This window comes from Lissotriton helveticus, chromosome 5_1, assembly GCF_964261635.1.
Source record: "Lissotriton helveticus chromosome 5_1, aLisHel1.1, whole genome shotgun sequence".
Classification (NCBI taxonomy): domain Eukaryota; kingdom Metazoa; phylum Chordata; class Amphibia; order Caudata; family Salamandridae; genus Lissotriton; species Lissotriton helveticus.
The window spans coordinates 381,071,700-381,087,056 of NC_136065.1; the positions used below are offsets into that span (position 1 = coordinate 381,071,700).

Below are 15,357 nucleotides of genomic sequence, written 5' to 3' on the forward strand. Positions count from 1 at the left end.
TTCATTCATGCATCCACCCATTCATCCTGCATCCATCATTCATTCATCCACCCATCCATCCTGCATCCATCATTCATTCATCCACCCATCCATCCACCCATCCATCATCCATCCTGCATCCATTCCTGCATCCATCTACCCATCCACCCTGCATCCATCATTCATTCATCCACCCATCCATCATCCATCCTGCATCCATTCATCCATCCACCCCTCCACCCCTCCATCCATCCTGCATCCATCATTCATTCATGCATCCACCCATCCATCCATCCTGCATCCATCATTCATGCATCCACCCACCCATCCATCCTGCATCCATCATTCATTCATACATCCACCCATCCATCCATCCATCAATTCTGCATCCATCCTATATCCATCATTCATTCATGCATCCATCCATCCTTCATGCATCCACCCACCCATCCTGCATTCATCCTGCATCCATCATTCATTCATGCATCCACCCATCCATTCACCCATCCATCCTGCATCCATCCTGCATCCATCATTCATTCATGCTGATTTTTGCAGAGCCCCAATAATAAGTTCATAAACCGTTTTTGCTGTGAGTAACAAAGTAAGTAAGTAAACAAAGTGAATGGGTGCCGCTGCGCCGACTTTTGCCATTACAAGAAATATTAATGTTGTTAAATAACCCGGAAACCAATTTGAAACCAATCCTCTGAAACCTCTCTGGTCAGTGGTCACCCATAAAAACCTCATCACTGTTACAGTGAAAATGTGGCGTCTAGGATGCAACGTTTATTAATTCCCAGCAGTCGGGAAAAGGTGGCAGCACTTACGTTTAATCTTGGAGTATAACTATATGTCGACTCGCCACATATCGTACCTTGTGTGTACCCACACGCGTTTCGCACCCTAAGCATATGCAAATGACCCCCTGGCCCGTCACGGCTGGCATGAAGGGGCGAGAGTTAATTTAATTAATAGAATTTACTATGCATCTCCTCCGGTCCTGCGAACTAACTTCTCCCCGCTCTTTTCTTTTGCCGCTCAACAGGAATCTAACTGCAGTGCCAAATCACAAATCAGGAGATTGTATGCGACGGGGGGAGAGGGAGGGGGCTGGCATTTGATAGGGCATGGGGCGACATAACGAAAAACACGTCACCGCCCCAACATGAGCCTATCTTTAGACGCCTGCACTAAAGTAGGCATGCGCAGCATACCTAATGGGTCGTGAATGTGAGTGAGGGGCAACGCTCCTCACTCACATGCGCAGTCAGATGGCCCATCTTCTGGACTCCTGCTCTAGCGGCTTGCTTGCCTACGTGCGCTGTGCGTTGAAAGGCGCACTTTCACAAGTGAAGCACGGGCCGGCCTGGAAATGTAAACAGAAGAATTCTGAAAGCAATTCATCTGCTTACATTCCTGTTGCCGGCCGGAACTGCAGTGAGCTGTTTCGTTTGCAGGGCGCTGCCCCGGCGCCCCAATGGACCAGCCGCCACTGTCGTAATGCCGGGCTCTGCTGCCCAAGGAGCTGGAGTTCCTCCCACCCCGCCCACAGCTCCGCCCCAGTCAGTCTGAGGCCTATGAACAGTAACCTGCACGGTACTGTAGTCTCATGGACCCCTCACCACATTCTGCAGGGGGTCGGGTCATTTTGCAGAAGCCACTGATAAGACCTTGTTTGGTGAGGCAAGTAGTGTGTACAGAGTGTGGTTCATATGATTTTTGTTAATGTTTCCAGAAGCTGTAAAGCCTCCCTCCTATAGAGGAATGTTATCGGAATAGGTGTGATTACATATTGATCTCCAAGGTATGGGAATACCAATCATGCTTGGGTGCCTGTAGGGGTCTCAATAGTATATGAATGTTATAGTACCGCGCTAGAACCTGTATATTTGGAAAGAATTCCCAGGGCTGTGCTGAAGTGCACCAACACTATACAGTTCCTGATTGGGTACACCATTATAAATTAATTGGTAGGTCCTACAAAACAGGTGGCCCTGTGGAGATTTGTCTGTAATTTTCATGAAACTTACATTTTTTAGGGCCCCCTCTTACAAGAAATCAATTTCTCAGCTGGAGGCCCAGGATTTTGATCCTGCCTCCCTTCTACCTCCCGCAATAACCCGGGGCAGGGTCTCAACTGAACCAACACTTCTGCTAATACTTCTTGGAGTACTGTAAAAACTCTAGCGATGTTTTTCCTGGGAAACAATCACACAAATTTGTTCAAATATTCCATAAATTTTCAATTTTTGTTGTCTCTAACGGCTCCCGCCCACATTGAACCATGCTCTCCTCTCTTATATATTATGTCCTCCAACCCTTCCTGATCCATCTTGAGCCTCTGTTTCCTCTATCATCTGGCTTGAACTTCACGGCCACTCTCTACTGTTTGGGTTTTCTCTTCTCTCTAAGACCATCTTGTGCCTGGTTCCCCCCAGTGTGGATGGGCGGTGGTGTCTGTAAAGTGAATGTGCTCTCTCAGCCACCTTGTTTTGCGTACATCTTTCTCCTCTACCGTGGTACCCTCTCTTATGTATCTTGGCCTTTAAATTTCTCGCTGTGCCCATTGTGTGCATCAGTTCTTTCTATCATCCAAATCCTGCCTATATGTTTTCCCTCACACAGGGGTGCCTTGATGCCTTCTTTCTTTCAGCTTGTCCATAGCTCCCATCACACGTGTGGTGTGCCTCAGTATAGCTTATCATCCACCTTGTGCTACATCCTCTTCTATCACTAAGATATTATGCCTTCCTTCGATCTCTCATCCATCTTGTGTCCTGCTTGTGGCTTGTTCCCCTCCCTCTTTCTCCAGTCTTGTGCCTCCCACTCTTACTTATCCATCATGTTCATTTGTCTATTTAATCTATTGTATGCTACAAACTTCTCTCTCTTCCATCTTGCACCGTCTTCTCCTCTCCCATTCACCTTGTGTCTTGGTATCTGCTCACAAGAATTGTGCACCCAGTTCCCCTTTGTAACTCTGTAAGATCTGGTACGCCTCCTCACTCTTCTAGGGGCATGCTCTCCTCTTTCATTCTTCTTGGTTTCTATTTGTGGTCTCATCAATTTAGAACCCACCTCCTTTCTTTCCTCCACTTTCTTTCTCAACTGTCTTGTGCCTTGGTCTCCTCTCTCATCCAATAGGATTCCTTGATCCACTGTTTCACCCATTATATTGCTCGCTCCCTCAGCTCACTTGTATAGAGCCCAGTCTCATCGGTAGGGTGACGTAATCAGTCCTCACTTTTACTTTGAGCCTGGTTCCCATCGATCACCTGCTTCTGCTTTGGTCTTAATGCACTGTGTGCCTAGACCCCCACTGTGTGCCTCCCTCTCCTCTCGCATCTGGTGTATGCCTCGTTTCACTCTCTGAATTGCATTATCCCCTTTTTAGGTTTCGACTGCAAAAAGCTGCGCAAGCAGCTTTTGCGCAGGAGAAATCTAATGAGAACTGTAGTGTGGGTTTGGGTCGGCCCTCGTCATTCATTGGCTGGCTCCATAAATGGAGCATAGCCATTGGACGAGGGGCCTGTCCGTCAATGCCGGACCAGATTCGGGGGCGTTCCCGAGATTCTTTGGCTTTTGCCGACGTCACGCGACGTCAGCCGAAAGCCGGGAACGCCCCCGAATCTGGTCCGGCATTGCCGGCACCTGATTTTCGAGTATTTTGTCCCCTGGCAGGTGCCCACCCTGCCAGGGACCTTGCCGCTGTTGTGGTACCCCGAGCGAGTGCCCACCTCGCTTAATATTTAGATTTAAGGCCGGTGCCCACCCGGCATTGCTCCGTGTATTCACCGCCGCGGCCCCGAGTGACAGGAGGAAGCAGCGCCCGCCTTCAAGCCCGGGCCGCGCTGGGATTGGCCCAGCCGGTCGAGCCCCCTTCCGCGTCATCGCAGGAGGAGGAGGAGAGAGCCGGAAGGAGGAAGCAGCCTGCATCGACCGTCCCGAGGCTCCCGAGCACAGGAGGAGCCCCGGGGAAAGAGAACGTCCCTCCGCGGCCCCGGAGAGTCCCGAGGAGCGGGAGCTCTCCTCCAGCAGCCGCCGGACCCGGTGAGTGCCTGCAAGGGGAGAGGGGCGTACCATGAGCCTCGTGCTAAAATCCTTTAAAACACCCACTTTTCCTGTCAGTGTAACGTAGAACACGGCCTAATTTCCCGTCAGTCACATTGAAAGTCCACGCCCATTAGCTGGTCAGCGGGGGCTTAAGCCACGCCTACGGTCATTCTGCACCCGCTCTAGGCCCTCCTCCTCTCAATCAGCTCCGCCCAGCTGTGACAATCAGCTGTCTGGGAGCCATCTCTGTCCCCCCCCCAGCTCCTCCCCTCGCGCTGATCGTGGTCGCAGAGAGTGCGGGGCGGGCTCACTGGGGGCTCCCAGCCGTAGGCAAGCTTAATTTCGTGATAGCAGATTAAAGCAGCGGCGGAGGCCTGGGTTTGTACAGAGTGGACTGATCTGTGATTTAACCGGGTGTGGAAGCGCGAGGTGAGTGCCAAGTTTGTTTGTGGAAATAGGAAGGAGGTAGCTCGGAGTCTTTGCGACTCCACCCCCAGCACACCGTGCCTGCGGGAAATCCCACGGCGGGTAGGGTGCGGCCCCCCGGGGTATGCCCCCTCCCCTGCTGCTGAAAAGGCTGGCTGTGCTCCTCCTACAGGGGGAAGGACGGGTGGGTGTTTAGGCCAACCACTAGTAAATATAAATCTGACTGGCGCACCGCTGCTCCAATAGTCTATGCCCACTTGCATGTGGGCGGGCAGAGGAGTGGGGTTTAGGATCCAAGGCCTGACACATTTGCAGACCTTGGGAGGGTTCAGGTAACGTTTATGGGATGGGTGGGTGTGTAAGAGGTCAGAGGGTTTGGTGAATAGGAGCTATAGGAAGAAGAGACTCGCTGATCCTAGTGGTGAACGCCATCAATATGCCAGAGATAGTGGTGGGTGCAGTTAAGGTTGTCAAGAATACAGAAGTGGGGGTTGTAGAAGATGCCAGAGGTCGGGTTTGATGATCGACCTTATTGCGGTGTACAAAATTACATGAGAGGGAGTGCCAAGAGTGGAAAGGTTTTACCTCTATTTCTACTACACTTTACCTCTTATTTTTCTTATCAATGGTACTCACCCAGTCTTCGTCCATGGCATTTGTCCCCAAAAATCTACTGGGCGGGCAAATAAAAGATCCAAAAGGACATGAGTGAGGATGGATTATCCTGATTGTTTTAGCGAAAGATGTCCAGAACGAGTGGATTGGTGTGCAAAAGGACAGGAGGAAAATGTATAATTGGTGTACATAGGATTGAGATGTGTGGCCTATAGGAACTTGAGGGCTGCGCCGGGACAGTGGGGTGTCAGAATGGATTAGCAACCAATTTGTTATGACACAAGGTCCATGGTGTTGATCTTTAGGTGTATTGCTGAGGTAACTTTACACCTTAGTGGGTCATTTTCCTAAATAGGAAGTTGGGAAGCAGGCTGACAAAATCTTTTGTGGTTCCAAAGTAGCAGTGAACAGACAATCAGGTAGCGTACATTAGACCATAGCTTATTAATGCAAACAACTGCATTTGGTAACATGGGTATATGAAAGGAATCCCTGAGAAGTGTAGACGGCAAGAGATTGGCGTATCTAGAGTAGGCAAAGTCTAAATGCTCTTTGTTAGGTTTAGCAAGTCAAACAGATGTAGATAGTAAAGTGACCATATTGGTCTATTGCTTGGTCAGTCGACCAAGTGTAGCTGCTTAGAAATCAAGATGTATGAATAATTGTTATGTGGAAGTCCCTTGTCTGGGTGGCCCCTCCGTCTCCCCCCGCCTGGTGCTTCTTCCTTGCTCTGCCCAGGGCAGCTCTCCTGGGCTCCCGCTGTGTGAGCTAGCAGGGCTGCCCGGACCGTCCCCTCACAGCTCCTCTTACTGGTGTACACACAGAGCACGGGCAGAGGGAGGATATTTCATTTACAATGCCAACAGCTCTAACTTTGGCAAAGGCGAAACCGTTGCATTGTAAATGCTTGTTCCCTTTCTCATCCGGTGTGTGCCCAGCCTCTTTCCCTCGTGTACCCTCACTCATAGGGGTTGTGCCTTGCCCCTCTCACTCATCTGACTTATGCCAAGTTCTCTTCTCTCATGCTGCTTTTGCCCCACCCCCTCTCTCACCCAAATCGTGCCTAACTTCCCTCTACCTCGTGCCTTGTTTCACTCTCTAGTCCATTTTGTGGCTTAGTCAGCTCGTTCTGTGGCTTGGTCTATTTCATCATCTGCTTTGCAGCTTGGTCTATTCTATCTTCTGGTCTGTGCCCTGGTCTATTCTATTTTCCGTTTTTTTGGCATGGTCTATTCTACCTTCTGATTTATGACTTGGTCTATTCTTTCTTCTGGTTTATGGCTTGGTCTATTCTATATTCTGTGTTATGGATTGGTCTATTCAATCTTCTGGCCTGTGCCCTGGTCTATTCTACCTTCTGTTTTAAGGCTTGGTCTATGCTATCTTCTGTTTTATGGCTTGGTCTAGCCTATCTTCTATTTTATGGCTTGATCTAGTCTACCTTCTGATTTATGACTTGGTCTATTCTATCTTCTGGTTTATGGCTTGGCCTATTTTATCTTCTGTGTTATGGATTGTTCTAATCTATCTTACGGTCTGTGCCCTGGTCTATTCTACCTTCTGTTTTATGGCTTGGCCTATTCTATCTTCTGTTTAATGGCTTGGTCTAGTCTATCTTCTTTGTTATGGATTGGTCGATTATATCTTCTGTTCTGTGCCCTGGTCTATTCTACCTTCTGTTTTATGGCTTGGTATAGTCCTGTTTTATGGCTTGGTCTAGTCTATCTTCTGTTTTATGACTTGGTCTATTCTATCTTCTGTTTTATGGCTTGGTCTATTCTATCTTCTGTTTTATGGCTTGGTCCACTCTGTCTTCTGTTCTGTGGCTTGGTCTAGTCTATCTTCTGTTTATGGCTTGGTCTAGTCTATCTTCTGTTTTATGGCTTGGTCTAGTCTATCTTCTGTTTTATGGCTTTGTCTATTCTATCTTCTGTTTTATGGCTTGGTCTATTCTATCTTCTGTTTGATGGCTTGGTCTAGTCTATCTTCTGTTTTATGACTTGGTCCATTCTATCTTCTGTTTTATGGCTTGGTCTATTCTATCTTCTGTTTTACAGCTTGGTCTAGTCTATCTTCTGTTTTATGACTTGGTCCATTCTATCTTCTGTTTTATGGGTTGGTCGCATTGGTCATCTTCTGGTGCACGTTCCTCTCTCTGAGCCATCATGTGCCTGGACCTCTTACTCTTTCTTGCTATGTATGAAACCCCTCTGTCACCCTTCTTCGGATGAACTCTCCTCTCTGTTCAGGTATGTCACAGTGTCCCTGCAGTCCTCGCATCTTGTACCTCAATGTGCACAATTATCCACATGCTCTCTTAGTCCCCACTATCACTGGGTATGTTTCATCCAAAGTGGCCTCAGTCATGTCACTCATTCAATCTGTGCTGCTGTCTCCTCTCTCAAGTATCTTGCACTTTGATTTACTGTCACATCTGTTATGTGCCATAATCACATCTTCATCCACCCTCTACCTCAGTCCCCATTGCATGTGGCTTTCCTTGTACTTCCTCTCTCATCTGACTTTTGCTTGGCTCCCTCGCTTTCATTCTATTTAGCTGGGGTCTCAGTCACCCTCTTCCATCCATCTTTGCCTGAATCTGCTACTTTGTCTGTACTTAGTTATGTTCTCTAATGGCTCATGCAGCTTGTGCCTTTCTGCTTTATACTCCACTCTCATGCTTTATCCTGATTGCAACTCGCTGCTCTATCTCTTTCGCCTTGGGGTTTGGTGCCCTCTCCCATCTGTTGTGTGCACCATTGAAACCTCTTATTCAAACTCCATCTCTTCCCCTCAGTCACCTATCTTCTGCCTCACTTTCTTCTACCATCCATCTTCTGACTGAATCAAGTCGTATCTTTTGTGTACATTAGGTGTAGGCTGGGCGAAAACTTGTTATACCAGTGTAATTCAAGTAATTTTGAAAACGTTGTTTTACGCTCGTCATGGGAAATTCTCGAAATTATACCATGATGCCACATCACTTAATTACGCAGTGCCCATGGTGAAATGACAGAACGGATGTGCAAGAACAACTCAAATTACTTGTACATGAGCAGCTGTCACTCACGGTATATGTTTTTGTTGTTATCTTCCAAAGTGGACATGCTTTATAGAGCTAAACGCTCAATTCGCGTTTCGTGATGTTACGCATAATTTTACATATTGTTTCTGAAATTTTGCACTAGCAAATTACAAGGAATTCCACACACCCCTAACTGGGGCCTTCTCTTTGCCTTGTGTCTCACATCCTCAGTCACACGCCATGTGCTCTGGGCTTTTATCTCAGCTTTCATGTTCTTCAGTTCCCACTGGCAGTTCGGCTGTGCCTCCATTCCCTGTTTCGTTCAACTTCAGCCCCATTCGCATTTCTCATTTTGGTGATAGCCATTGCCCCACTCGCAATCAGCTTGTGCCTAAATCCCCTTATTTGCTGAAGCCTAGTTCCACTCTTTTGTCAGTAGTGTGCCTCAGTGAAATCTCTTTTCCATCCTGCATTTCACTTCCCTTGTCTTCATCTACTTGTTCAACCATCCAGTGCTCCTGTCTCCTTGTCCACATTCTCCATATCTATCCTCTGTCATGTGTCTGGCTGCTTGCCCCTCACTCTCTTCCCCATTGCCATTTCTTCCCTCTGATATGGGCTGCACCTTCTGACACACAAAAGGTGATGGGAGCAATGCTTGCAATAAGTCTAACCACTGGCAATCGCTTGGGGTAGCATTCCGAACCATTGTTCTTTTGCCCATCATGTCACCTCAGCCATATGCAAATCAGTCTTGACCCTTTTCCAATAGGAAGAGCCCAGCTCAAACTGGCAGACCAGTACCTCCATGATTCGGAACACAAGCAGATCAAGACTGGCTGTTCTCTGATTGAGGCTGGTCAGTCCGATGCAGCTTGGTTCCAGTGGCACAGTGAGCACAGAACCCCTGTCTGTGCAAGAGTGATAGCATGGAATGCTACCCAAGCGATTGCCAGTGGTTAGACTTATTGCAAAAATCGTCCCATCACCTTCAGTGTGGTTGATGGCCAGCGTCTTACCTCTTTTTTGAAACCTGCTTGTGCCTCCATCTCCTTTCCAGGCTTGCACTTTGTTCTACTCATCTCGTTGGTGCCTCACTCACTTTTGGAATGCATCTTGTCTCACAGCTCCTGCACCATCTGGATTGAGACTTGGCCACCACTGTCTTCTCCCATGGCATCTGATTACTGATTTCTGATTTTATTAATTCATATTCGATTAATTAAAACCATTCCATGACTAAGAACTATACAATACATTTTCGCTTAATATGAAACAGTGAATAATACAACTAAAATGGAGTTTCAAGGATTTAAAAAACAATGACAACTATAATATTTAATGAGTGTAAGAAGAGTTATGCCCTGCCCTTCATAATTAAAATATAAACAGTGTCCAAGGTTTTACAGGTAAAGAGGTAAAGTAAAATATCTCATGTGCAAACTAATAGAACCTCTTGCTGATAGGGATGGGGTTACTAACATCTCGGTACCGCAGAATGTTTATGTGCAGTGAATGGGCGTGTATTCTGGGTTAGCATTCCCCATATCCCGGGGCCACATGACCGTAGAGGATGCTGAACATGTCCCTTGAGTTTGTTAGTTCCAGTTGGCGGCTCTACTAAGAGCTAGCTGCTAGATGCTGTTCTGGGTTCTATGGCTAGTGGCTGTTGCCCTCGCTTCAATGAGTGAAAGGTGAATAAAACTCATACATTTCCCCAGTCTGGCTGGTGTACTTGGTATATTTTCAGTGAAGCACATATCCTTGCAGCACTTAACCCCTTTTGAACGACATAGCAGGAGGAGCAGGCGGTGTTGTTCCTCAGTCAATTTGGGCCAGCAGCACAACAGATGGAACCAGGATTCTTTTCGGTAGTTGCATAACTTGCATGAGATTACCTCATCTTGGTGGGCTCAACCAGTATTGGTATCTGCTCTTGCCCATCTTGTTCCACGGTTCCTCAGTCACACATCTTGTGCCTCTGTCCCCTCTCATATCCATCAGATTCCTTGCTCATCCACTGTGTGACTCATTCACCTTTAAATGTATATTATGCCTTACACTGTTTCGTCTGTGTAGTTTGTTTTCTGTCCTTCGTTCATCTTGTTTCTTACTCGACTTCTTGCATCCTGCCCCAATTCCCTCAGTTACCAGAACAGCATGACAGGGAATCTGGCACATCTTTCTTCCGCTGTGTCTGTTGACATCCTGCTATCTTCTGAATTGTGGAGACTGAAAAGTGGGTTGGATGAAGACTGGGTGCGTTACCCAGTCCATCTAAGCCTCATAATATTATAGTACACTGTGAGGGGATACAAAATTAAACTGAATAGGATGCTAGGGTTGTAATGTCATTACTAATAACATCAAATCCGGTGACATCACTTCACATTGAACAGGCTAGTTAATTCCCAACTTCATTTTGATTTGTGGTTTGCATACAGTTTAACACCATACATGATTTAATTCAACTCTCCAAAGACAACCTGTACTCAATTCCCTGCTTTACTACTTGCCCAAATTGTATGATCCTGGGCACAAAACAATTGCCTTGCGCTGCTTATATTTTGACAACAGTCCCTTTAGCTTGTTTCCCTCATTCCTCATCAATGTTTGTGAATTTAGCTCTATGCTGAGCCTCGGTGGAACACAGACATAGCACTATGGCCTTTAACCACGCTTTTTTTGGTTGCTCTGACAAGAGAATGCAAGCGCTGTCTGCTGCAAGACATATTGTGGCTTAGAGAACGTAAAGGGGCTTGCAGCCCGCCCATTTCTTACTATTGGTTGAATTTTCTGTCACTCTCATTTCCCTGCTTCTTATTCATGCCCAGCTTCTCAAATCTGTGTTTTCCTCTCCAATGAAGCATTGCCTCCTTAACATCTATTTGACTGGCTGGCAACTCTGTTCCCACTGCTTGCTTTTCAAGCACTGCTCTTTTAGTGTTAAACACTCCATGAAAGGGCATGTGATTTTGAGATTTCTACCTTCATGTACTTTCCTCCTCTTGTCTCCCCATCTTACTTTCCCCCAACCCCCATATTGCTACTACCCTCCCTCCTGCATCCTCTGTCTTTCTTGCGTGTCCTGTGTTGCTCCGCCTTCCCCCGCCCATCTCTGTGTTGCTTTGGAGCCCCGTACTAGTATGGCGCCTCCCCACTCTTCCCCGTGTTAGTTCAGCATTTCCCCACTCTATCCTGTGTTGCTTCCACCCACCCCTGTTGCTTCCGCTCACCCCAATCGTTTAAAAAAAAAAACAATGAATGCTTTTGCACGTTTTCATTTCTATTTGGCTACCAATCCAATTTAGATCTAAAAAGGGAAAAAGTGCCTGAGTCGTGTTGCAGGCACACACATGTGTGGTGCACACAACTACAAAATGACGCCGCTGGCTGCGCCGCAGGCTATTTTTTAAATACTTTAACCCTGAAGCACAGCATCAAGGATGCTGTGCAATGTGGCTAACCATTCCCAAAGCAAGCAAAAATCAAAATAGGGAGTGAAGAGGTAGTGCTTAAAAAGCACTGGGGTGGATGCACCCTCCTCCAGTCAATGGTATATTCAAACAACAAGATCCACCTCTAACAGGTTTTCCTGTGAGCCAAGATACAGGTATACAGGTGAAAAGGATATTCTAATACCTATGTGGTATGCAATTAACTTACAGTTTATAGAGCCCTAACAGTATTACTGAAATAAGTTGTCTCCAACTTATTTCAGCCCGCGAATCAGTAATACTGTTAGGGCTCTATAAACTGTAAGTTAATTGCATACCACATAGGTATTAGAATATCCGTTTCACCTGTATATACACATAACACACATTGATGGCAACATTAGTGAGTGATTGAGGGATCTGACCCCGTCCTGACGAAGAGGCAGGTAGCCTCAAAACATGTTGACACCATCAGGAGAACTAGCTCATTGACAAGCTGTGTTTTTCTCCGCCACACCAATTTTTAACAATACCAGCCTATGAGTAATAAAGAATGTTTTTGTTTTCAAAAGGTCAGGTATTCTTTTAACCTCACTTTTCCTATCACTTTTTGATCCTACTTACACTCACAACAATACACCTCACATAGCACTTACAATATCGGAGTGCTCCAGCGTAGTCGCTAGTCGTAGCACGCCCCGTTCCGCAGCGGGGCGGGAAGACCCCGATGATGAAGCATGACACCAAGGGACCTTTTGGTGTGTGAGGGGTATTTTAACAAATACTGTGTATGCCTGTCATATCTTGGCTCACAGGAAAACCTGTTAGAGGTGGATCTTGTTGTTTGAATAACCATTCCCAAAGCAAATAGGTCCCACAGGGCAGGACATTTTGGCTTTGCCAATGCTTGTTTTATTTGGGCTTCCTCAGTGACAAAGCTATCACGCCTTTGAAGGTAAGATAATCTCTGGTGATTATTTTACTTCTAATAATGTCACTTATCATGATGTCACTTCCCATAATGTTACATGAGTCGACGGTCATGATTACGACTCATATCCTCCCTCGCATTGGAATATTCTGAAGTTAGCACATCTGCTCCCTGCTCATTCAGAACAGGCACAACATGAACAGGCACAGACCAAGCTTCACAGACACTTAGAAAAGATGGTGCCAAGAACAGCAGCAAAAACTCACTGCACTCAAGTAAAATAGGTATGGGATGAGCTCCAGAACTTCGAGTGTACCCTCTCACACAAACAGAACAGGTAGAAGCAGCAGCAATCAGTCAAAATTCATTCCAGATTAAGGACAGCATGGGCAGCTGCAGAGCAGTAAACGCTAACACTGAGATAATGGGTACAGCATACCCAACAGTAAACTCAGTTCACAAAGAACAACAGCGTGCAAGCTATCTAGCCCTGGGTGAAATTTAAAGCATGCTGGTGTAATCTGCACAATTTCGGTCATTTTGCATTGTTGCACAAAATTACCCAAATTATGTCAAAACGCTACATCACATAACTGCACAGTAGTTTTTAGCAAAATCACATGAACAGCACGCCAGAACACAGAGGCTGTTGTTTGCAGCCATTGTGTTTTTTGCTCTATTTTTTTTAGAACAAAATGTGTCCTTTTGTCAAAAACTGATGCAACGATGCATTTCAGACTGAAATATAGCAGTGAATGATGGATCTGTATTTTGCATATTTACACGTTATTTTGCATAATTTTCCTGAAATGTTGCATAATTCGCAAAATCAAATGATGCGAATTTCCCACACTCCTACTTCTATCACTCACATAGCGCAGGCACAGTAAGGGAAGCAATTGTGCAAGCTTCCTTCAGGCAGAATAGATACAGTGTGACCAGCAGAGTGAAAGCAGCCCTCGGACAGCCTTCAGTAGAGTACAGTAGGGCAGCAGTAGGCCAAGCATCCTTCACACACAGAATAACTACAGCACTGGCAGGAGCAGTCGCTATGTTTCTTCACTACACAGGTACAGTACAGATAGCAGGGTCTGGGCACATTAACCCTCATTTAATAATGTAGTAGCTTGCATTTTATGTAGCTCTTAAACCTCACCTGAGAGCTGGTCCTCATAATAATAATGGCTATTAATGTTATTATTTGTATTATTAACATTCTTATTGCTACTACTGTTACTTAGGAAGGATAAGGGTACTACTATCACCACAAACAGCCACTTAACCCCAGACTGAATTGTCACTTAGTGCTGAAAGGTCACCTATCACTCTGACCAGACCAACTTGAATTATGTGATTTTATGGCCCTGGTGCTTTCCGCATAATTAGGGATTGGCTGCATTTGGCACATAATTCATCATCTGCTGCAAAATCTGCAGTTTTCAGCAAAAACAATTGTTTCTAGCTCAAACGGACCAAAAGTTACTAAAAAGGTGACACGTGCTGCCGCGCAGTGTACGACCCTTTGCAAAGGCTTTCTGGCCACCTTTCTGCTGCTTATTTTTGTACGTGGGTGCAGTGCTTTAAATAGAAATACAGAAGTGCAGGCACTCACTATTAAGAGTACCTGTTTGCTCCTGAGAAGTGTCAGTACTCTGCCATTAAAAGAAGAGCAGCTACTCTCCCTTTCAAATTAAAGAAGTGCAGGCACTTAGTACCAGACAGCACTTTCCAGTTTAAAGCTCTAGCTGGGTTCAATTGTTACTAATGAAGTGAAACTTTGGCTCAGGTAGTGTTAACATGTTAAAACAAATGCCAAAATAATAAAGTAGTTCTAAAACAAAACGTGCTGCATTAGGACGCTTAATTTGCTTTCCATTGCCGCATAATTTAGTCAACCCTGCTGCCACATAATTTAGATCTCCACTGCCGTATAGTACCTGTGGACATGCTTTAACATTAGCTCTCCTCGTCAGTTCTTCCAAAGCCCTCCTGGGCAGCTCGCCCACTTTGAGGTCCGCATGAAGCGTGTAGCTCTCACTCACTCACTCACTCAGAGGGGACACTCACTCACCATCCATGTGTCCTTGGAGGCGCTCCTCGCCGGATCTATGGAGGCGGATGCTGCCTGGCTGTTCGCCATCCTCGCGCTGCGTCTCTCGATGCTGCCGCTTCCGGTCAGTGTCCGTGCTGCCTGCGCCTCGTGCTGCCCCGGTGGGGTTGGTGTGGAGGGCCTCCCTTCACGCCTGCAGCTCGACGACACTCCGCGCCGCGCTGCCCGCGCAGCCTGGCATCTCCCTGCTCCTGGTCCCGGCGAGAAGCCAGGAGCGAGTGGCACCAGCGCCAGGAGGCAGGTATTCCTGCAGGTGCCAAGCCCAAAGCACTACAGACTGTCACCCTGCCCAGAATGCAAACACCGGACCTGCCTGCTTCCTGGACTCCGGGGAGTGAGCCTGTCTTCGGCAGACATGAATACACACCTGAGACACTTCCTGTCTCGTGAGTAAACTGCACCCATCGGTTGGCCTGCCTGCTTCAGACAAGCCAGAGGGGCAGGCCCGTCTCTGACTGCTGGAGCCAGCTCAGTGGGGCGTTTTGCCTTGTGTAGGCACTCGGGAGGTGACTTGCCTGCTACACACACACTACGTGGGGACCTACGGCTTCTAAAGTTACCACATAGAGCTGTTTGCCAAATGCAGATACCAGAGGGGTGGATTTCCTGCTGCAGGAACACCTGACAGCGAATCTGCCCTGTCCCAAATACGCCTGCGAGAAGGCTGCCTGCTTGTCCCAGTCACCTGAGAAGAGGCGGCGTTACTGCTGCAGTCACACCTGAGAAGGGCTCTTCCAGCTGCAGGTATCCTCGTGATATAGCCTATCCATATGTTCCT

The 15,357-nt window shown here is 46.9% G+C and overlaps 1 protein-coding gene across 2 annotated transcripts in view; it reads right to left on the reverse strand.

Moving 5' to 3' along the window:
• RAP1GAP (RAP1 GTPase activating protein) overlaps positions 1-14,948 on the reverse strand; it is a 278,140-nt gene extending 263,192 nt beyond the window's left edge. The window contains exon 1 of one of the 2 annotated variants that reach the window (XM_078642550.1): positions 14,541-14,948. In XM_078642550.1, the coding sequence (XP_078498676.1) occupies positions 14,541-14,609 (69 nt within the window). In that variant the 5' untranslated portion in view covers positions 14,610-14,948. The remainder of the gene's footprint in view (positions 1-14,540) is intronic. The other variant, XM_078642551.1, reaches the window with a different exon arrangement.
• Between the last annotated feature and the right edge of the window lie 409 nt (positions 14,949-15,357).